The sequence below is a fragment of the Perognathus longimembris genome, chromosome 1 (genome assembly GCF_023159225.1).
Source record: "Perognathus longimembris pacificus isolate PPM17 chromosome 1, ASM2315922v1, whole genome shotgun sequence".
NCBI classification, from domain to species: domain Eukaryota; kingdom Metazoa; phylum Chordata; class Mammalia; order Rodentia; family Heteromyidae; genus Perognathus; species Perognathus longimembris.
The window spans coordinates 130,354,964-130,379,469 of NC_063161.1; the positions used below are offsets into that span (position 1 = coordinate 130,354,964).

At 40.6% G+C, this 24,506-nt stretch overlaps 1 protein-coding gene across 1 annotated transcript in view; it reads left to right on the plus strand.

Moving 5' to 3' along the window:
* LOC125338645 overlaps positions 1 to 24,506 on the plus strand; it is a 163,284-nt gene that overhangs the window by 124,750 nt on the left and 14,028 nt on the right. The window contains 15 exon segments of the mRNA XM_048329602.1: positions 1,694 to 1,740; positions 4,497 to 4,575; positions 6,604 to 6,678; positions 7,117 to 7,336; positions 8,774 to 9,001; positions 9,592 to 9,733; positions 12,065 to 12,234; positions 12,657 to 12,772; positions 13,381 to 13,544; positions 14,122 to 14,272; positions 16,015 to 16,083; positions 17,235 to 17,324; positions 17,672 to 17,800; positions 21,657 to 21,784; positions 22,389 to 22,474. Of these exon segments, the coding sequence (XP_048185559.1) occupies positions 1,694 to 1,740; positions 4,497 to 4,575; positions 6,604 to 6,678; positions 7,117 to 7,336; positions 8,774 to 9,001; positions 9,592 to 9,733; positions 12,065 to 12,234; positions 12,657 to 12,772; positions 13,381 to 13,544; positions 14,122 to 14,272; positions 16,015 to 16,083; positions 17,235 to 17,324; positions 17,672 to 17,800; positions 21,657 to 21,784; positions 22,389 to 22,474 (1,894 nt within the window).

The window sequence follows — 24,506 nt, forward strand, 5'->3', positions numbered from 1 at the left end:
CTGGCAAACACTGTGAATCCTCTCAGATGGGTCTGTGCACAGGCACTGAAGCCATAAGTGCGGGATTCATGCTCACCTTGTGATTCTTTCAGATACAAGTTGTGTCTATGAATAAGTACTTTGGCTATACTTCCTCCTACTCCCCTCTCTTTCAGTGTGCTGTGTGTGCATGGTATGTGCTTTTTATAGACTGTTGTCTCCTCTGAGATCAGTAACTGCACATAATCTGGGATTGCTCCCCAAATTTTTTGTGCATGTTTTTGTAAGTCCAGTAGTTTTGGAAAAGTGTTAATTATGGGAACTAAAAAGAAAATCAGAATCAGTACACTACGTGTTTCCAAAGGAAAGGTAAGTTCTAGTTGGCAGGACATCAAGATTTAAGGAAGGACCCCCCCTGTGTCTACCCCTTGCCTCTGCCCCCAAGCAATAATAGAAGACTTGCAGTTTTCCCCATCATTATTTTGTTGTTGTTGAGACATTGTGTCTTGCTTCAGCCATTGTGGACTGTCTTTTGTTTCTGACTTTCTCACTCCAAGTGTTATCCTAACCTCTGAACCAGAACAGAAGGTACTGGGGGTAGTATAAGGATGCTGGCAGATAGATTTGTTTAAAGCACAGACACATGTCTTACCGAGAAGATCTGAAATCCAAAGTTCCTCTGAACCTATTGCTTACTTTTTAACCATCCATTAGCCCTGGCCTATCTTCCTCTATTCTACTCTGGCTTGCCTCATCCACAAATTCTCCTACTTTCCCCTATACCCAAATATCAACCTTTCCAAAGCAAAGGCAGCTTTCTTCTGTCTCCCTTCTAGAGCTAATATGTGCTAGGATAGTTTGATGGCAGGGAAATCAGACTGGAAAGGAACAAGGAGGGATAGGAAGCCCCAAAACTGCTAACATTCATTTTCTTGTCCCTGAGAAACATGCACCATTTAGCAATCTCCTCTGGAGATTGCTGGTAGCTTTGGAACTATGTCTTTTCTGCACTGCTTAAAAGACTTGCTTGCCTTGTTTTGCCTTTGTTCCATACAAACACATTTTAAAAGTTTTGTGGGTGTTTTTGGTTTGGTTTTGGTTCTTTTTGCCTTTTACTACTCCTTTCTTGAATTATTTGGTACAGTTTTCAACTGTTTATGGCCTATGAAATTCAAAATAATGATAACCTAAGTGTCTAATTTGTCCTGAGCTCTCTTGTAGAGTTTGTGAAATGTAGAGAGGGAATTCATACTTGCATACCCAGTGAGCATAAGGTTTGAAGAATCCAGGCTACTTTAATCATCAGCTGAGAAGAAAAATCCAAAAATATCAAGTCTGCCTATGAGGCAACTATAGGAGTTTAAGAATGTGGCTGGAGGAAGACTCAACTGTATATAAAGTTGTCCTTTGTTTTAGTGAGGTCCAGAAGCCTAAGACAGTCTTCTCTTAGGTTTGACATATTGCTTGACTATATCAAAACTCAGTGGTCATAGCCCTAGGGCCTCAATGAGTTTGGCTCTATATCCTTTCTATTCACTAGGGAGAAGAAAGTCAAGTTCTGCCACTTTGGCAGCTTGCTTGTTACCCTGGATGATATATGATAGGCTTAGATATCAGGATGGTTGTTACCACAGGGTTAATATGACATAAACTAATCATTGCCCAACCTCTAGTAGATCCCCCAAATCTAACTTTTTAAAATCTCTTTTTAAAGATTCCAGATGATGGTGACGCATCTTTGCCTCAGTGGCTCCCAGAAGGGTAAGTGATTCTCTGCAAGCTTTCTGTGAATTTTATCTCTCTCCTGTCTGCTTTTAGCTTTTCTCCTGAGAAGCTGGAAACAGGATTGTGAGGAAGGAAGGAGGTTGGTTGGCTCTCTGGGTCAAAGAAGAGAACTGTTGATTGACTCCTAGATGCAGAAGGAGTTTTGCAGAGTGTATCCCCCTGGGTTAGGCGGGGAGAGCTTTGAAACTCCTCTGATTTCTGGTTTGTTGAATTATAGAGGGCAGTAGACCTTTTAGTAGAAGAATGAAGGCATTAGAAAAAGAATCTGCATTTTCTTTACATTGTATTGTTGATGATTAGCTGACTCAGTTATTCCCTGGATTCAGTCTGGCTTCAGCTGTTATGACTAAAATCCCTAAGAACACTCTGATTTTTCAGACCCATGTGATTGTATCAGAGAACCATTTTAAGCAGTTCAGCCATTGCCTGTAACTGACTGTTCTTGAGAGAGAATTTAAGGACCTCCTTAAGCCACATTCTCCCCCACATACACTGCCAATTACTTATCTGCACTTTCTCCTTCCTTTGCCCTATAAAAGCTTCTGAGTTTAGAATTCTCAGTAGCTGTCTTTTTCCACTCCTGGCCAGAGAAAATCAGATCATGTATTAGTTATTTCCTACATTTTTACATGGTGTGTGTGTGCGTGTGTGTGTGTGTGTGTGTGTGTGTGTGTGTGTGTGTCTTTTAATCAAGAGTCAACCATTTTAACAATCTGTCCCTTTTTTCTTTTTCTTTTTTTAAATTTTTATTATCAAACTGATGTACAGAGAGGTTACAGTTTCATACATTAGGCTTTGGATACATTTCTTGTACTCTTTGTTACCTTGAGATTATTTATGTTGCGAAACCTTCTTGGCTTCAGTGGAGAACATACAGATGTTAGAAGTGGCTATGAACTGTGGTACCAGTTGCTTCTTAGTGAACTTTAATTCTTCTAATAATTGTAAAATATACACATTCCAATGGAACATATACAAAACATTATTAGTTTGTTTATTTAGCTTCAACTTGTTACACAAGGAGTTCAATATCCAAACTTTTAAAATAGAGCCATGGAGGAGCTTGTTTGACCTTTTGTGTTCCTTTCTTTCATCTTAGTCTTTAGAAGCTTTAATCTTAGTCTTTAGAAGCTTCCCTAGGCCTAGTAATTGCATTAAAGACAAATTTCTAAGCTCAGGGAACTAGTTTATTCAAAATCAACATGTTGAGTTGACCGTTCTAGCTTGTGGCCTTGACCCATTTGTGATTCCATTCTTTGCTATGTAGTAGAAGCACCAATTTATTCTTCTGGGACTTCTTTCTTAAGACCAGCTGTGTTGTACAACTAACCTTCACCTTGTCGATCTCCTTAAAAACAAGCACATGATGAACTGGTCATGGTGATTTACATCTATAATCCTAGCACTAAGGAAGCTAAGACAGAAGGACCTCAAGTTTGAGGTCAATCTAGGCAACACAGAGAGACCTTGTCTCAAAACAAAGCAAAACAAAATTAAGTACATAAATTGTTTCGTTTTTAACCGTCTCCTCTCATTAAAGCTCAGAGTTTCAGCAAAGGGTAGAGAGATTTCTGTAGTCCTTCCACTTCATTTTATAGGCATGACATCAAAGACCAAAGAAAGGAGAAAAAATTTGGCAAAAGATATGCAGGGAGTTAGTGGACGTGCAGGTGAACTTCAAATTATCTCAGTATAAGACCAATATTCTTTTGGAGATATCTTCTTCTTTTTCATTGCATTTTATTGAAGAACAGGCAAACAACAAAATTAAATATAGTAAAGATATAAAAGTTTTAGATAGCTAGGTGCTGGTGGCTCCTGTAATCCTAGCTGCTCAGGGGGCTGAGATCTGAGGATGATGGTTCAAAGCCAGCCCAGGCAGGAAAGTTTGTGAGACTCATATCTCAAGTTAACCAACAGAAAACCAGAAGTGATGCTGTAGCTCAAATTGGTAGAGTGTTAGCTTTGAGCAAAATAGCTCAGGGACAGCACCTGAGACCCAAGTTCAGTCCCCATGACTAACAACAACAACAACAAAAACCCCAAAGTTTTAGATATCTCCATTTGCTCTATCATTTTCCTCTGGTCTCTATTGTGTGTCTGTAGAGCTAGGCCAGACTCTCGAGTCCCTATGCTGTTCCTTTCTAAATGTACCCCTCAAAGTTGTATTTTGTGACTCCTATCCCACCCCCCTATCTCCTCTTGATTATGAAGACTTCTCTGTCCTTGGAAACTTTTTTCATCAAAAGGCTTGGGTAGGCAAAACTGCTGACCCTTTTACTCTTTGATTGAGAAGGTCTCTTATTACTTATCATTCTTTAGTAGTCTTGCTCACTTAGGCAGTAGGCTTTTCCTATAGAGTCACTCTTCTGGGCTCTGTTCCAGCATAGGTCACATAGAATTTCTCTTTGAAGAATAATGTTTCTGGTCTATGTGTAGGCAGGAACTCTCTCAGCCAGTAATCCCCACCTTGCCTTCAGGAACACAAGTGTCTTCAAATAAATTGATGTGGCTTGTAACTATTTTGGTAAGGTAAATGTTCTTAGTCCTTGGCTAAAATTATGAACAGATTCCATTGCTCATCACATGGATTTATCTTCCCTGTTTATTGTGTTCCTTAACCCTTTTTCAAAGGCACATGGTAGAAGCTACCTTGTGCTCATCTTCCTCTCGGGAGAGGGAGAGTGAAGAGAGTGGACCACTGAGTCTGACATATTTTCTTCTCTCCTCAGGCCAGCTGGAGGGCTCTATGGCATTGACAGCATGCCAGATCTACGCAGAAAAAGGCCACTGCCTCTTGTCAGTGATCTGGTAAGTGAAAACATTGTATAGGTATAGAAAATAGCCTTATGATATCCCCCCATTTGGCCTTGGAAAACTGTCAAGATTTGAAGGGGTCCATTTAGTGGCTCATACTGGGCTGACAATCATTCCAGGTCTCTTACTAGGTCTATATGATGGCTTCAGTAGCACCTTGTTCTACCTTACTCCTAGCCAGACTTCTGCACTCTTCAGTAGGTCAAACTCTTATCTAGAACATATGTGGTTTGGGCTCTTAAATCTGGGCTCTAAGGTCTTACATAGGCATCTAACTCCTGTAAGTAGCCCTATTACCTTCTTTGGTGGCCTCAACTGGAAACTATACCTATAGCACTTAATCTAGATTGTTTGGCTCAAAGTGTAATGAATAGGACTAACACTTGATGCTTCCCTAGAGGTCAAATGAAAACCTTTTCCTAGGACATAATTTCATACTCTCTCTGGTAACCAAATGTCTGGCATCATGAGGCAGTGTAAACATTTGTAGAATAGAATTGCAACAGGCTTAGGCATTAAAGCTAGTCTCAAGATCTTGAGGATAATCACCAGCCCCCTTTCCATATCATCATGCCTTCTGAGGCAGAATCAAGTTAAGGGATTTTTCTGTAGCCTGTGGTTGGTGGGGGTAGAATGGAGTCCAGACCTCCCAGGAGTCTCACAGCTCAAGGTTGGATGTAAATTGTAAGAGTTTACTGAACCTTTACCTTAGAACTGTTTTCTACTGTGTTTTTTTCCCCCCCAATTCTTTCCATTCTACATTTCCTATGTACTCCTTTGCTGTATCCTCCATTCTCTCCCACTAGTGTTTTGCTCCTTAGCTGGCTGAAACTGTCACCTGACATTTTCTCTTTGTCATTTCTTTCTTTATTTCTTACCATTTTATCTTTTTTTTCTCTTTCCCCTCCTTTTTATTGTGCTTTTCATTTTTTCCCCTCCTTGCCCACCAGCAAATATCTAGTTTATGTCTCATTTCACCTTCTCTGTCTTTTCCCCTTGCCTGTCTTTCATTTTGTAGCATAACTCTCCAGAGTAGGAGCTCTAGGCTTTAGCCAGCTGGTTGGATTTAAGAGAGATTTTAGTGTATAGAGGTAAAGGGGATTGGAACATGTTTTCTACATTGGACTATAGGGAAGAAACTCAGCTCTGAAAGCTTTCATGCTCTTGAGGGACTTTAACATCCTGTTGTTCCTTTCTCTGCTCTCCTCTGCACAGGCCATGGTGAGTGTTTCCAGAGCCCCTCCTCATTCTCTTGAGTCTACCTCCCAAATTACTTGTGCCCCACCCAGCTGATCCTCCTTTTTAAGCTGATTGTATGACTTCTGTCATACTATGGCTTCTGTTTGCTGACTTAAGGAAATCATTGTCTCTCCTGGGGATATCCCTAAAGCTTGGGCTTGCAAAAGACCTGGAACCCTGTACATAAGAACCTGGCTAGCAGAACAACCTCAGCTCTCATAATTAGTTCCTTGCCCTGCTTACTTTGACTGAGATCACTTTGCCTTTTCGCTTTCAAAGTACCTTGCTTGTCTGAACTGCTGGACTCCACAGCCCACAATGAATTGGGTATTGGGAGGTTCCAGGGGATAGAAGTTAAACCATGGAATCTCGTTCCTGATTATGGTTCTTTAATGTGACTGAAAGAGTTGTATCTCTCTTATTCTTATAACTTGTTTTCTACTGCAATTCTAAACTGTTCGTTTTCTTTTTTCATCCTGTAAACAAGGAATTTCTGTGGGATAGGATACCTGAGAACAGTGAGGGAAGAGAAGTAGTTCAGATGATAGAGTCCCCTGAAGGAAGTACTATCCTAACATTGCTAGACCAGTCCCTTGAGGATCATGGGGTTTGCATCTTTACCTGGATTATTAGTTACTCGTTGCCTAGGGAAGTCTCTGTGAAGGGCAGTAAAAATCCAAAGTGTAAGTTATAGTCATGTGGCTTTGGTGACTAAAGCTTCCTCCCCAGCACTTTGCAAGTCCCTGGTGATGGCCAGGGCTGACAGCAAGGTCTTTCTCACAGTCACTGGTCCAATCCCGGAAGGCGGGGATTACTTCTGCAATGGCTACACGTACCTCTCTCAAGGATGAAGAGCTGGTAAGTGACTCATGGACTTTTATGAATCCACTGGTTTTAGAATAATCATTTCTATAGCCATACTAACTAGAATTCAAAAGTGGTAGGCACTTATTGTTGATTAAGCAGCATCAGACTTTTTTCTGCACTGTGATCAATGTTCAGACTAGAGTCTCATATTGAAGAGTTTTATGGTGGGCCTAATACTGTTTCCTTAGAAAGGGTTAATACTGGGAGAAGGCTCAAGTCTAATTTTAAGTCAAATTTGTGTTGTATGACCAGAAGCAAACTTTATTGGAGGCTTCTGTCTGTCAGACCAGACAGTGGGCTGGGCCATGTTAAAATGTCTTTTCTACAGGAGGGAAAACCAGGGTCCTGACTCTCCTACAGGGTCTCAGTTTTTATAACTCCCACAGAATCCTAAAATCACTGGTGGATAATGGGTTATGTATCTTTCAGAAATCTCATGTATATAAGAAAACTCTGCAGGCCTTAATCTACCCCATCTCGTGCACTACACCTCACAACTTTGAGGTCTGGACAGCCACTACTCCCACCTACTGCTATGAATGTGAAGGTATGCTCTGGGGCATTGCCCGGCAGGGCATGCGCTGCAGTGAGTGTGGAGTCAAGTGCCATGAGAAGTGCCAGGACCTGCTCAATGCTGACTGCCTACAGCGTGAGTATTCCTGGGGGAGGAGGGGCGAGGAGTGGGGACAGCAGGGCTTCTCCAAAACAGTCTTCAGCAAAAAGGTGAAAACTCATCTACCTGTTTCTAAAGTTCTTTCTTTTTCAGGGAAGGTAGGTAGGTTGCTAAATCAATATGGGTTGCCTTTCTAAATAGTGCACCTTCAGAACTTGTTACAGGTTTCTGGTAGAGCAAGAATTTCTTCCAGGATTCAATTGTTTCCAGAAGGTTAATTTATATAGTTCATACCTCACATTGGCCTTGGAGTGTTTAATCAGGGACTGAAACTAATGACAAGTAAAGAAAGTGAGTTCTATGACTTTCTAGGCCTAGGCCTAACAGAAGACCCTTGTGAGGTTTTAGGCCCTAGTACCCCAGCAAGACAGCATTTATTCCTGGTTTGTAAACAGAGCTTTTAAATGACAGTGCCAGGAATAGAAGTTTCAAACAGATGGAACAGAGGTCTGGGGAGAGTGTGTCAAAATCCCAAGGCCTGAATATGGGAGATATATAGATATGGATAGATAGATATAGATATAGATATAGATATAGATATAGATATAGATATATGATTTGTTCTGCCCTGCAGAGTGAGGAACATAGATGCAGTTGAAGCAACAAGTTCTGACCAGGAGGTTGGTAGTGCTCCTCCTCCTCCACTTTCACTTATTGTGGCCCAACCCCAAGAAGAGCAGGGAAGAGTCATGTGAGAAAGTACTTTCTTCCACTTCACCAAGCCAGGCCATAGTACAAAGGCTTTAAGGATTGTGGTAGGAGAAGGGAAGAAGAAGAAGAAATAGTGACAGTTTAACACTATATTCCAGACCCTGGGCATATATTAACTATCTGAACTAATGCCTATTATAACTTTGAGAGACAAGCATCATTATTTGTTCTTAGAGAAAAATAGTTCTCCAAGGTAGAAGTAATGAAGCCAGGGTTTGAACTCAAGATTGATATCAAAGGTCATATATTTCTTATTATACCACATTATTTGATGTAACTAAAGATACTAGAGCTATAGAACAGAACCTAACTGTGTGTCATAATGAATTATGGGATTTGGATTATGCTTGACAGTTGTATGAGATTGTTGGTATTGTCTTGCCCATCCACTCCTCCTCCTTCATATCGTAGATACCCTCTGGTGATATTTTGACCTTAGAGTTGGATAACTGATGATAAATTTCAACATGTGTCTCATTAGAATAGAATAATGAACCCTTATTACTATTATCAGATTTTGCTACTCTTTGAATTGCATCTTAAACTCCACTGGCCAGACAGCAAACTCCACTTTTTCCATTTCTCAGAATGATCCTTGTCTTCCTAAGCTTCTCCCATTGCTCTACAGCATCTTCTCCTTAGCTCAGCTTTGGTCTGGGAGGTGGCCTATTGGTTAGCTCTACTCTCTGGGCCATTCTTCAGGCGCTGCAGAAAAGAGTTCTAAACATGGAGCTGAGGATCGGACCCAGAACATAATCATGGCCATGAAGGACCGTATGAAGATTCGAGAACGGAATAAACCAGAGATCTTTGAAGTTATCCGGGATGTCTTCACAGTGAGCAAAGTTTCCCATGTTCAGCAGATGAAAACGGTGAAGCAAAGTGTACTAGATGGCACCTCCAAATGGTCAGCCAAAATTACCATCACGGGTGAGCAGGCAAAAATTTGAAGGGACAGTGCTATGTTTTCCCTGGGAAAGAAGCATCTGGATATGAAGAAGTAAGGGACCGGGGAAAAAGAAAATAGAACTGAGCATAAGTGGGAGAGCCTAAATGTTCACCATTCCTCCTCACCTGGATTCTGGTGCTGGAGAAAGACAAAATCAACACTTTCAAATAATATTAATTATAGTAAGTTTATATAAGGATTTGCTAATAGCGTGACACTATAGACTTGACTAACAGTTTGATATTACAAGAGCTGGGGTTTGGGAAAAGGGTTAGCAGATTGTAGAATAGTTAACCAGTATTTTACTCACTGGAAGGATGGGACTAAACCATGTGTGTTTCCGGTGAGGGATAAGTGGTCAGTTAGGGCTCAGATAAGGAGATGGGATTCTTGGGCTTGCTGGTGACCTAGGACTAAGAGTAAATATAGAGTAGTAAGATAATACTTGCTGTGCAAAGAACATTGGAAGATATGAGTGTTTTCTCCATAGTGTAGCCTTTGACTAGTGCTATGGAAGAGTTTTGACTTACTTGAATATGTACTCTGAAACCTATTTGTGCTTGGGTTGCAGTGGTGTGTGCCCAGGGCCTACAAGCCAAGGACAAAACAGGATCCAGTGACCCTTACGTGACTGTGCAAGTTGGTAAAACCAAGAAGCGTACCAAGACCATTTTTGGAAACTTGAATCCTGTTTGGGAGGAGAAGTTCCATTTGTAAGTCACAGAGGGTTTTGTCTTACCTGAGACAGTGTGTGTTTTGGAAGCAGTATTACATCCTGCTTTTCTGGCTTAACCCAGAAAAGATTGGGGTGAGGCAGTATAGAAATCTCATTTCTTAAATGCTTACTTGGGCAATAGTCATACTATCTCTGGGTTTCTTCACATAGAATGTGGTAGTTTACCCAAGCCCTGTCTTAATTGGGCTTATTAATGAGACATAAAGTCACCCCATTATTGCTTTTTTTTTTCCCTCAAATTTTTATTATCAAACTGACGTACAGAGAGGTTACAGTATCATACGTTGGGCATTGGATACATTTCTTGTACTATTTGTTGCCTTGTCCCTCATGTCCCCCTCCCTCCCCCCCTTTCCCTACCCCCCCCAGGTGTTCAGTTCACTTACACCAAACAGTTTTGCAAGTATTGCTTTTGTAGTTATTTCTCTTTTTTTACCCTGTGTCTCTCGAATTTGGTATTCCCTTTGAATTTCCTACTTCCAATACCAGTAAACACGGTTTCCAATATACTCAGATAAGATTACAGAGATAGTGTAGGTACAAACATAGGAAGGTGATACAAAACATCATCAATAATAGAAACTACACATACACATAGGACGTTGAAAGTAGTTACAACTGTGATATATCACTTGTTTCCATAACATGGAGTTCATTTCACTTAGCATCATCTTATTTGTTTCTAAGTGTATAGCTATTGGGCCTTGTGATGCTCTGCTATGGCTTGCCTAAACCTGTACTAATTATTATGTTTCTTTGGGTCTGGCTCACCCATTATTGCTTTTTAACCAGCACTAAGAAGGTTTTTATGCTGCTCAGTGACAAGACCAGGAACTGACCACCCAGGCCTTCCACCTGCCTAGGAAGGGCTGGGCTTTTCTGAGGAGAAAAGAATGTCCTTATCTTACTACTGGATAATTCTGTCTTGAAGATGGAAATCTGGGATCTGGGGACACTTCCAGTCCCCTAAATCTTTTTTTTTTTTTGCCAGTCCTGGGCCTTGGACTCAGGGCCTGAGCACTGTCCCTGGCTTCTTCCCGCTCAAGGCTAGCACTCTGCCGCTTGAGCCACAGTACCACTTCTGGCCATTTTCTGTATATGTGGTGCTGGGGAATTGAACCCAGGGCCTCATGTATACGAGGCAAGCGCTCTTGCCACTAGGCCATATCCCCAGCCCGCCCCTAAATCTTTTCTTCCTGTAGAATCCAGCTTTTTCTTCCACCCCCTTACTTTCTAAGAGCTATGGTAGAAAAGAAGGAATGGTTGTTGAAAAATAGCTAATTACTTGGATAATATCTGTAAAATCCAGGCACTTTGCCCTCAATTCTACTCCCAAAGCCTTGGGTTAAGACTTTGGGTATGAATCAGCTGAGCAGACTGATTTACTTGTCTTCTGTGGCTCCTTGGAGAACCCATGTAGAAGGGATTGGACATAAAATTAATCTCTAGTCCAGAACAACAGTTACTAGGGGAAGCAATTGTTTATTTCAGAATATGAATTTGTCTTCTATGGCCAATTTTAAATGAACTGGTGTATGGTCATTTTTGTGTACTTCTAGTGAATAATTTACTATGTCCCTATTGTATACATAATAATTTTCTCTCAAAATGAATAATTCCCATTTTTTAAAAAAACTCATTGTTGATTTGTCTATTATTTTCAGTAGAACAGTAGCTACACTATAATATTTCAATGGAATAAGGAAAGGTATTATAAGAACATAGAGAAATGAGCAGTTAATACAACTGAATTAATGAGTATAACTTTTGGTGGGTGTGGAGGCAAGATACAGAAAGCAACTGTGGGGAGGAGAGCATGCAGGAGACCTGGAAATTTCCTCTCCAAAGCAAAAACCAGAGAGGAGATGTCCATTCAAGAATATAGTGAAGTATGATAGAAATTCACCAACACAGTTAGATGGAGGAATTAGAAAGCTAAGCAGATAATTACCTAGGAATATTTTGAGCCTTTACTGACTCTGTATCGTGGATTGTGAGGAGGAAGCCAGCAATTGCTTCCTGAAGCTCCATGGCATGTGTAGCTATCAGCATGTAGTATTGATGATATAGCTAGCTGCATAGGAAAGCCAGAACTGACCCTGATTATTCATTCCTCTTCTCACACCTGAAGAATGGAGAGACATTTTCTGGGATAGCCTAACTCATTTGGAACTTTAGTACCACTGCCCACTGATTTCTCCTCCATTTTCAAGTATAGTTGATGGAGCTTTTTGTGAGGAAATTGGAAGTAATAGGATTTAATGATGCTGGATCTGTCCCTAACATAGTCTGCCTAATTCTTTTACAGTGAGTGTCACAACTCTTCTGACCGCATTAAGGTACGTGTGTGGGATGAAGATGATGATATCAAGTCCAAAGTAAAGCAGCGGCTAAAGCGAGAGTCTGATGATTTTCTCGGCCAAACTATCATTGAGGTTCGGACACTGAGTGGCGAGATGGATGTCTGGTACAATCTGGGTGAGAAAACTGAACCAGGAAAAGTTGTTTATAAGGGATAACTTGAAGAGGGACTGGGAAAATTCCATTTATGAAAAGTACCAATCAATAAAGCATATTTCTATACATAGCCTCTCTTACCTTCAGAGGGCTGACCATGGGTAGGGATGAATGGTGGGGCTATACTTCATTCAGGCTTGCACTTTCTCCAGGTTTTAGAAGGCCCTTCAGCCTTCATTTTTGTCATGAATGCCTTTAGCACTACTGTTCTCCCACTCAGACAGTACAGGAGTATTTATGGAGTATGTAGTCACTTGGGTGGGTGCCAGTCTTTCCTTGAATGCCATTCTTTCTGGGATGGACTGTCTGTACATATGGACTATCTACAGATGTTTCATCTGTAGTTGCATTGGTGTCAATCTCCAGTCTTCTTTTGTTCCTAGAGAAAAGGACAGACAAGTCAGCTGTCTCAGGGGCTATCCGACTACAAATCAGTGTGGAGATTAAGGGAGAGGAGAAGGTAGCCCCATACCATGTGCAGTATACATGTCTCCATGAGGTAAGCAACCCCTTTGTAGGTGGGGTAGGCAAGGAGGGTAGTGAGGAAGAAAGCAAAGAAGAACACTTGACCATAGCAGGGTTACTTGTGAGGTGACTTGGGATCTGGAACCTCTTTGTGTTTGGACAGCCTGGGAGACTGAGCTCAGACTCTTCTCTTTCATGAGTATGAGAACAGCCTACTAGGGCTGTAGGAAGAACTGAGCAGTGACTTTAGGGACAATGTTTCTACAGAATCTTACTTTCTCCTGAACTTTACCTTCAGTTTCTTACTACCCCCTTCCTATTCCCTTTATTCTCTATTATGTTCCCTCCCTCCCTCCACCCTTCCTTTTTTCCTTCCTTCCTTTCTTCCTTTCTGTGATATTGGGGATTGAACCCAGGGCCTTGCATTTACTAGACAAATACTCTACCACTTGAGTAATTCCTCCAACCCTTTATTTTTAATTTTGTTTTGAGACAGGGTCTCACTAGCTTTGCCTAGACTAGTCTCAAATTCACAACCCTTGCTGAGCCTAAAGTAGCTGGGATTACAAGCATGCATCACCATTCCTGGCTGGTTTTCATATTTTTTAATGCTTTCCTTTTCTTTGCTCTATATTCCTGCAGAACCTTTTCCATTTCCTCACAGACATTCAAGGCAGTGGAGTAGTCCGGATCCCTGAGGCTCGAGGAGATGATGCATGGAAGGTTTACTTTGATGAGACAGCCCAAGAAATTGTGGATGAATTTGCCATGCGCTATGGCATCGAGTCCATATACCAGGCCATGACGTAAGGCTCCCCTGGGAAGTAACTAGTAATTCTTGGGAAAGCTAATGAGGTGGGGCACATGCTATGGCCAACAAGTGCTTAGCCAGGTAGTGTGCAGTGATTTCTTTCTTCCCTCTGAACTGAGTGTTGTGGATCTATGCTCCAAGATAAAGACAGTGTTTATAGAAAGGGAATGTGTTTGTCAGTAATTCAGGGAGGAGGTATTTAGTTATCTGGTCAAGAGTGGGAAAGGAAAAGACATAAAAGGCATGAAAAAAATGAACATGCACAGAGCAGACAGGACATGCATGTGCCTGTATAGATGAGTATACTCATGTACATGTGTGCATGACTGACAGGCTGACTTAAACTGGCCTGGGAGTCAGACAGCAGACTAGCTGTAGGAAAAAATACCTTCTCTGGAGTTTCCAAGACTCCCATAATGGAGACTTCAGACCTCTGGGAGATGTGGTTGTTATAATACAGGAAGCATCCCTGTGTAGCCATTGGGTAGTGATTGCTTTGACTGCTTCATTGATCCGTTTGGCTTTTTCTGTAAGCCTTCAGTCTTTGAGGGTGCAGATGCTGTGTTTTTCAGGCACTTTGCATGTTTGTCATCCAAGTACATGTGTCCTGGTGTGCCAGCAGTGATGAGTACTTTATTGGCCAATATCAATGCCTACTATGCCCACACAACTGCCTCCACCAATGTCTCTGCATCTGATCGTTTTGCAGCCTCCAACTTTGGGGTGAGTGTGATGAAACACATATGGACACATTAGTTATCAGCTAAGAAGTTTGATATGTCCTGGCTGGCTCTGTAGACTTGTCTCATGTATCTAAAATTCAGATAGTTACAATCTTTTTTTTTTTTTGGCCAGTCCTGGGCCTTGGACTCAGGGCCTGAGCACTGTCCCTGGCTTCTTCCCGCTCAAGGCTAGCACTCTGCCACTTGAGCCACAGCGCCGCGTCTGGCCGTTTTCTGTATATGTGGTGCTGGGGAATCGAACCTAGGGCCTCGTGTATCCGAGGCAGGCACTCTTGCCACTAGGCTATATCCCCAGCCCAGATAGTTACAATCTTGATAGATTATCTTTCTTTCTTCACAGATATGTAGACTACTAATAGATTCTCCTCATACTGGTAAATAGTAGCACCACTGGTTTAAGGGTTGCTACTTGGGCTCAGGCAGACCCTTTGGGCCAACAAATTGGTTGAGTCAAAATGTCCTTCAGTCTTTCAGGCTCAATTATGGACCTTTATTAATATTACTCAGTCTTTCTGTGACAGATTCATGCCACATAGGCATGAATAGACAGATGTCTAAACCAGTGTGACCTGAACCTTTTCCAATGCCTGGACTATTTTCCTTGGTGTTAAGGTATCTGAAGAATTTTTTATGTAAAATGAATGAAACATTTCTCACCCACCATAAAAAATCATTTACTTTTATGGGTGTAAAATTATTCATATCTACCCAGTCTACTATGCCTCTGAGGCCTGCTTTTGTTTTTGTTGATGAAGTCTTTGTGTAGATGAATTAATATAATTAAGTCAGTCATATCTATTCCATTTTGTCTTAGCCCATTATGCATTGATTTAGTCCAAATGTTATAATTAATGTACGAGATGAATTCTAAGATTACATAGCAGTCTTAAAGGCACAGCTTGCCCGTACACAACTCCACATTAAATGGCACACTAAGGGAAGTTATGTGCATCATTGTTTAAACTTGCAGAGGTAGGGAATGTCTGACCCCCAGACTATATAAGGTGCTTGATAGGACAGACACATATGCTTTGTGTTTGTTTCTTGTTGGCTACCCATGGCCATATTCCTGTATTGGTAATTTTTCATGGCCCACAAATGTTGTTATAAATGTCCAAATAGCCCTGACTGTATTTTTTCTAATATTGGATATATAAGTAGAAAAAGGACTCCATACTCCTGTTTTAAAGAGAGACCTCTTATGTCTGTCTGACCAATACTAGGAAGTACATACCCTGGACAAAGGAAATAGTTCAGACACTGGGAAATGCATCACTATTTTTCCCTCTCACCATCACTGATAAACTGTGGCTATAAAATTGTAGTGCATTACTTGAGGGTAAACCAATGAGAAGTCCAAGGATAAGTAGCACAGACTATGGAGCAAGTTTGAAAGTGTATTTGGATTTCCTTTTATCTGACTAGATTGGGCTATAGTCACAAAGGGATGGAGATGCATATATAGAAAGAGATGGAGAAGTGTGTATAGAAAGAGATATTTCCCTTCCAGGGTGAAAAGATTTCCTAGTTTGAGGCAGGGCTGCTAAAAAATGGAACCAATCTTATTTCCTTGTTCTTGCAATGGATAAGAATTTAATAGGATATATTGCCAGCCAGATATCTCCTCTCTAACCTTTACACTTATAAAGAAGTTCTATTTATGCTATAGTCTAGAGGGATGACAGTGTCATCTCTCTTTTCACTGTTATTTCTCACCCTCAGAAAGAGAGATTTGTTAAACTGCTAGACCAGCTACATAACTCACTGCGGATTGACCTCTCTACATACAGAGTAAGTGAAGACATGGCTGTGGAGTGGGATAATAGATGTATCAAGCTCAGTCTAGGGAGACATAGGCTCATCCCAGCTTTAAATATCAAAGACAAAGAAAATTGATCTGCTGTCACATCTATCTGAATGGCTACTGCCACTGTCACCTGTGACTTTCCTAATGTCAAGGAATATAAAGTATATAAGTGGTGGTTATGACTGATTTTAATAGAAATTTGACTTTCTAAAACCATTTATTACTCTGCCAAACTGAGGACAATCTCTTCCAAAAGTGTCACTTTAAAAATTAGATGCTTAGAAAAGATAAATATAAAATTTTTAAAATTAGATAGTTATATTTGTATTTTGCGCTACTCATTTTCTAAAAAGGTATGAGAATCTAGATTGAAGGGTATAATGTCTTGGACAAGTAAATTGTATTAGAGGTAATGTCCTTTTCTAATATGGAGGGAGGAAATAGTAAACGTAGGGCAGTGGGTACTGAGGTGAACAGGATAAGGAAATGGTCAATTTCTTAGTTCCTAAGTTAGATCTTAGAATGGTATTATTGCTTACCTAATATATATATGCATATTAAAAATTAAGTACAAAAACAAAAGTAAAAAAGTGTTTTAATTGTACACTTTTCATGTTCTCCATTTGCATGAATAATGAATATACATAGCCATCTGCAGGTTTAAAAACTGACCAAATGGACTGTGGCTCAGTGTCTCCCTCCAGCTCTCTGGCAGCTTCCCCCTAAAATTGGTGCTTAAGGGAATAAAGTAAGGCATGCAGCAAAATCCTTAGGAACACATTCCAAACAAGTTTTACTCAGAGACCTACTATCTGTTGGCTTTAGAACCTAGAAGAGCTAGAGTATATATAAATCCTCTATCTTCATTTGGTCTGTAGTATAACTTTACTTATATTCAATTCAAAGTATATACAACTAAATGTAATTTTTTAAGAACTCATTTTGTGTAGACTCTTCATGGGAGTGGAGAAAGAGAGAGAAAGGAAGAGAGAGAGAGACTGAACAAAATGATCACATTGCTTGAGAAGTAGAGTTGTAGGGAGGATGTTAGGGTAGCTTTTGATTTCATTGCTTTTGGCAGGAAAAGTTTTCATATTGTTCTGATCCTATCTCACATTTATTTAATTTGCAACAGAATAATTTCCCTGCTGGAAGTCCTGAAAGGCTTCAGGATTTAAAATCTACAGTGGATTTGTTGACTAGCATCACTTTTTTCAGAATGAAGGTAAGGATGAACCAGGCTGGTTAGTACTGAGCTGAAAACTTGGTCTCAGGAACATAGAAAATAGGAGTCACTGAGAATAGTCTGAGGCTACAGAATTCATCACCACTAAACTCACATTTCCATACACGGGTTTCCTGGATTACTTTTGAGAAAACACATAAATCACAGGTCAATGAAGATAGACTGCAAGTTCTTCCCATCAGCTATTTAGCAGTTTCATCACAGAGAAAGGTATAGGAACTCAAAAAGGGATGAAAGAATCTGGTTCAGGTTTAGAGGAATACTAGTAAGATACTCTATCCATGTGAGCAGAACCTTGAGCCTGTATTTTTTATATTAATTGACAGGTACAAGAACTGCAGAGCCCTCCAAGAGCCAGCCAGGTGGTAAAGGATTGTGTGAAGGCCTGTTTGAACTCTACATATGAGTATATCTTCAACAACTGCCATGACTTATACAGCCACCAGTACCAGCTGGTAAGAGTTTTGGGAGCAGGTGGGGCCAGCTGATACTGGCTCTCTAAAGCCTCGGCTTATCTTTGCTAGAGTTATGGTGAGAAAGAACTCAGGATAAAGTCCTTTATGTTCTCAAGAGTGAATGGGTTATGGACTATGGATCATCTGTTTTATGGTGTGAGACGTTTGCAGATTGACAGTGACCCTTGGACAAAATGTAATATACCTGGGTTGAATAGAAATAGCAATGCTTAGTTTAACTGGGCTACTGTAGAAAATGAACCTGAATTTGAGCATGGTTTGGTGGCTGAGTAATGAAATTCTCAGTCCCTCTCAGTATTTTCTCATGCTTAAGGTTTGTTATGACTTATGTGGATCCCTATAAGTTCTATGCTGCCTAACTCTGAGATCTGTAGCTATCTCTGAGCTTCTGGCTATGAAAGTTTAAGTCTTCCTTCTGATTACTTCTCTCCATAGTGCATAATCTTCTGAAATATTTTAACCAGCTGACTATCAAGGGTGACCCTCTCCTGTGAGGCTGAGCCATTTCACCTGTTTTAGGCTGGCATCCTAATTTGGTGTCTAGTGACTTAACATCACTTTTTCTAGATCTTCCTATAATATACACCCCTCCTTCCATTTCAAAGCTAGGACTTATGTCTGTGTTCAATTACAGTTTATTTCCTTTCTTAAGAATATCATTACAGAGTAGCTTTCCTTCAGTCCAACAAACATGTTGAATGTTGTAGGTCAGGTCTAAGGAAAGCAACAGTGCCACTTCAGTAAGTCTATAATTTCATGAAAATGTGTACAAAAAGGTAGCAAAGTAGTCTGTTAGAAAGGCCCTCGAAAGGAGATACTATTTACGGGATTCTAGAGATAGACCTGGAAAGGCAGTAGAACCAAATAATAGGAATCTATTACACGTGTATCTTTGAGTTAATACATAAAATTTGTATTGCTTTCTGGAGCCACCTTAGTAAAGTTTTGTTTATGCTGATTTTTCTCATTCCCAAATGAACTTTTTGTGCTCATTCCCAAACATACTTTTTGTGCTATCCATATATTTAACACTTTTTCCTTTTAAGGTTACTAAACTTTCAATTGATTCTGATGTCCATGAAAGATTTTCCTCGAGCCTTTATTTTGCTTGCTTCACATTCAGATCCTCTGCCAACTATCTATGGATTCTCTTTGGTTGGGAAAAGACATTTCTCATCTTTGATCTTCCAACTATGCTCAGGGGTCTGTTTGAATATTGGGTTTCTGTCCAAACAGGAGAATGTAAGAAGGCTTACAAACCATTCAAAAACTTGCTTTAGCCTTAGTATTTCTTTAATTTTTTTATTGTTTTTATAAAGGTGATATACAGAGAGGTTACAGTTATATAGTCATGTAAAGAGCACATTTACATTTCTTTGTGGACAGTGTCACCCCTTCTCTTACTCTCTCCTAGTTTTTCCCTCCCATCCCCAAGTTGTATAGTTCATTTTCAACATAATGTCTAATGAATTCTGCTGCTGCATTTACTTACCCTTTGTCCCTCCATTTCTTTGCCACCTCTTGTACTCCCAAAGACATATAAATGAAGAAACAAGACAATAAGAAAAATGAAAACAGTAACAAAGAAAAAAAACTCATTTCCTGAAAAAAAAATCTCCATTTCCTGGAGTTCCTTTTGATACATATTGTTTTGTATGATCAGACACACATAGGCATTGCACCTTCATGTTCCTCTCCTAAGACTATTCTCCTTTGGTCTCACTGTGTGTAGATACCTAGATTCTTGTATAATTTATCATATCCCAGTGTATTTTAGATCTAGTTTCTGCATATAAGAGAAAACGTGTCCTTTGTGTCTATGAGCTTGGCTTAGATCACTTAACAGGATTTTTTTTCTAGGTTCATCCATTTCCCTACAAATGACCTAATTTTATTCTTTCTAATTAGCCTTAGTATTTTGATACCTGCTTTTACTTAACCTCTCAATCTTGTTTTCTTATTGTTGCATACTTATAACCCTGGAGTAAACCCTGGTTGTTGTTGTTTTTGGCATTTCTGTCTATTGACCTTCACTCATTGACCTAATTTATTCATTTGCCTATCCATTGTTTAACAAATTGAACATTTAGAGATGCCCAGAAGTGGGGCATCTAACCAGACCAGAGATATCAGGGGAAACTCAGAGAAGATTTTGAAGGAGTAGGAATAACTGTAGAAATTGTGGTAACATGGGTATGAATGCCATGTAATGAAAACAAAATGGAGACACAGAATTGAGCATGAGTATGTTAGTTTGGGAAACAAGCTTTTTTATTAGAGTATTTGCATCATTAGATTTGGAATTCAACTATCTGAGATCGTCTTGGTTCCGCTATTTACAGATACGTAGGTTTAGACAAACTATATAACCTTGATGTCCTTAGGTAATGATTTCTAATCATACCATTATTAGGAGGATCAAATGAAATAAAGTATGCAACCTTCTTAGCAGAGTACCGGCACCACAGTAAGTGCTGATTGTGAGGTGGTGCTAGCTGCAATACAAAGTGATTGGGCATGAGGTTGAAAGAGAGGTCATTTCTCTGAAGGACCTTTGTGTAGAGCTTATTGAGGGACATTGAAGGACATTGAAGAGCTTTATGCAGAGGAGTAGCACTTGGAGATTTTCCTTATAGAAAAATCACTGACAATTCCCTGGAAAAGGTATTAGATTAAAATTCAAAGACCAAGAAGGTCCATTGTAGGATATGGTGGTGCACACATCCTCATGTGGAAGGAAGAGGCAGGATGATCTGAGTTCAAGACCAGATTGGGCTACAGAGTGAGAGCCTGTCTCAAAAAAACAAACAAACAAAAACAAAAAAAGAAACAAACCAAAAACCTAACACTAAACAACAACAACAAAAGAATTAAAGGCCAAAAAGATCCTTAAATGACAAAAGCTTCAACCAGGATTGTGCCAGAAAAATGAAGATATTCATTTAAGTGATATTAAGGTGGTAGAAGCCACAGGATATAGGCTCTGGCCTGCCTGGTTTCTACTAACTTTTTGGAAGTGTAGCTTATTAAGGACCATTGGAAGACCTTGCAGTGACATATTTCATCCACATGCAAGCCCTATTCCTGCTTCTCTAGGCAGCTTCACCTTTGCTTTTGAACAAGTAGGAGATAATGTCTATTTCAATCTCTGTGGTGACCACAACTTGTCTACTATGGACTCTAAGTGTGGAGTGGTTTTTCTTTTTCTAAAATCCACCATTGTATTCCCTTGCCTCTTCCTAAGCAAAGTCTTTTCTTGTCCAAGTCAATAAGTAGCTTTCTAAATTCAGTTCTTCTCCCATGTGAGCTTCAGGGAGTACAAGGAAGTGCTACATTGCTGAAAGGCCAAAATGCATGCAAGGTCTGTTCAGTAGCAGAATGGGAGGGAGCTTTTCAAAACTGGAATGTATTTGGGTGCTAGGTAGGAAAAGGAATCTGAAGAACACCACTGGAAGAGGAGGGCAACCTGTGTGGGTCACATGGAATCAGACCTACTTAATGAGGCTAAAGGGTGCTTATTTCAGTCAGAGTATTCCCATAGCAACTGAAAGAAGGAGTAAGGAAAAGGAGCACCTATATGTCTCCTAAATTGACCAACCTCATCAGAGCAGTGCCCCATGCTGGGAAGAGAAGTTTTCAAGGAATGAAAAACCTCTTAATTATCCTCTCTCTCACAAAATAGAGGCAGTATTGTGGAAGACAGGCTCAGAAATGAAAGGGTCTCTAAATCAAGAGGAAGCAGCATGAGTAAGAAATGAAAAAAAGGAAGACTTGAGATCCTCTCCAATTCTATCCTGACTTATTCTGTTTCTCTCTCATTAATCTCTGAAACAAGAATCAGGAACTACCTCCAGAAGAACAAGGGCCCAGCATTCAGAACCTAGATTTCTGGCCCAAACTCATCACACTCATTGTGTCAATTATAGAGGAAGATAAAAATTCCTATACACCTGTTCTGAACCAGTAAGTATCACTCTACTTGACCCTGTCTGTTCAGTGATTGGTCTGTCTCTCTGTCTAACAGCCTCTTTCTTTCCTATCTCTGTATGTTTGCAGTGCCACCTCTTCCAACTGTCCGTCCATCTGTCCCTCTGTCCCTTGTATCTGTCTGGGTAACTGTTTCTGGAGACAGGTGTGGAAATATAATGGGGGGCCCTGCCTGACTGAGACAGCCTCTTGGGAGTGAGAAGCTTCTGGGACTGTGGCTGCTAAAGAAGCCCCAGAAGATCCAGAGACTGTGTGCATGTCTGTCCACTCTTAATAAAGTGGGCCTTCCTAAAACCTAGTCTTTCACCCTCCTTCAGCTTATTTTACCTAGACCTGTCCTCCAACCTTCCCCTCCTCTCAACCTCAATGCCTTGCTTCTAGACATTTTTCCCTTGGGGCCCATCTTTCTTAAGTGGTCCCCCTTTATCCTTACTTGTCCTATTATTGGACCCTGGGGCCCTTTTCTCCATTTGAATCTAGCTAATTTCCCTAGTTTCTCCTCAATATGGCTTCCAAGCACCTTAGAATAAATCAATGGCTCTTGCCTTGATCTCTGACTATGTTTTCTTCCACCATCCAGGTTTCCTCAAGAGTTGAGTGTGGGGAAAGTAAGTGCAGAGGTGATGTGGCATCTGTTTTCCCAAGACATGAAATATGCATTGGAAGGTAAGGGTCTGCCCAAGTGAGCTACCAGACTCCTAGGCCAAGCACCTTGTAAACTGTCCTTTTGCTCTAGACAACTACATGTTCTGGGTAAATGATGCAGTGAGAAAATAGAGGGGTCCTTACCATGGTAGGAGGCCTTGGGTATGCAAAGTTGCACCAAAGGAAGTAATGGAAATGGCTCTTTGGATGTAGGTTCTTCCTCCCAGCTTTATAACAAGTGCCTATTCAAGACTTTCCAAGCCAGAGATCACCTCTCCCTTGGTGAACATTCCTAGGAAGGTGGCTCAAATCCTAGAGAATGTTCTTATAAAACTTACCTTTACAGTTCAGAGAATGACAGGGTATTGTGGTTCAGGCCTGTAATCCTAGCTATTTGGGAGAATAGCAGTTTGAGGTCAGCCCTGGCAAAAAGTTTGTAAGAGCCCATCTCAACCAATGAAAGCTGGGCATAGTGACCTTTGGCTGTCATTCTAACTATGTGGGAAGCATAAATAGAACTATGGTCCAATCCAACATAAAAGTGAGACCTTGTTGGAAACATAACTGAAGCAAAAAGGGCAGGGAGCATGGTTTGAGAGGTAAAGTGTGCCTTGGAAGCACAAGGAATTCAAACCCCAGTATGGGGCGGGGGGGAATCCAGAGAAACTTAAATATTGTCATTTTCTCATGCTAGAGACTGACTAGCCTGGCTTTCTTTGAAAGCTTGTGTGAATTAGTGTGACAAAGCCAAATAACCCTGCTTACTGTAGAGCAGGACTACAGATACATTATTATTCATCTTGTTCATTCATCTTTGTTTTTTCATTTCCCACCTTGGTCCATAAAAATATTACTCCCTATCTATGTCAAGCCTGTACACATCTGTACTATTTAGTTGATTTTTTGTCTGTTTATATGTGTTAGTGTAACTCTTCAGTTTGCGAAAGTAGATCTAGAAGGAGGAAGAGCCATCTGGGGAAAGCAAAAAAGCAGAGTCTGGATCTTATGTAGGTAGAGAGTAATAGCCTTCAGACTTAAAGTAGTGAGGTTTAGAAACAGTGGCTCTTGAGATTGAAAGAAAAACCCATGCTTAAGTTTGTGATAGCCACAGACTGCCCATGTACATTCTGTAATTCAATCTTAGAGCTGTGGTTGAGTCCTGCTGACACTGGATCCACCAGGCACTGTAGCCCACACAGCCCGTCAGATCCATGAAGAGGTTACCTGACTTCCCTCACCTTGATGAGATAACATTCGCCAAGCTGGGGAGCGTGCTTGTAGTTTTTTGTTTTGTCTTGCCAGTCCTGGGGCTTGGACTCAGGGCCTGAGCACTGTCCCTGACTTCTTTTTTACTCAATGCTAGTACTCTACCACGTGAGCCACAGCACCACTTCTGGCCATTTCTGTTTATGTGATGCTGAGGTATCGAACCCAGGGCTTCATGCATGCTAGGCAAGTACTCTAGCACTAAGGCATATTCCCAGCCACTGGTTGTAGTTCTTAAAGAACATGTACAGTGGGTTTGGAGAAAAAGATGAATACCCCTGAAAAATTAATCAACTTCACACAGGGAAGGGTTATGTAAGGAAGAGCAGAGCAGAGATTTTTTTTTTTTGACAAAAATATCTCAGAAATTAAAAGGGGAAAGCTAGACTTTGCTTTCTACCTGGTGCTAATGAAGTCAGCTTGCTTAAAAACATCTTAAATGGAATTCTAGGTGTGATAGCTTTTGAAAGAGAGTTCTGCTAATGTTTAAAGCAAATACACACATAAGTTAAAAACTGCTTCAAAAGAATGAACATAGCTGGGCACTGGTAGCTCATAAGTCTACTAACTACTCAGGAGGCTTGGATCTGGAGGATTGTGGTTTATCAGACAGGTGTGGGCAGAAAAATCCAAAAGACTTGATCTCTAATCAGCCAAAGGCCAGACTGGAGGTGTGGCTCGAGTGGTAGAGCACAAGCCATGAGCAAGTAAGCTGAATGAGTTCAAACTCTGGTACTGATACCAAAAAGGAAAGGGAAAGGAAGAGAGGGGGGAGGAAGGAAGAGAG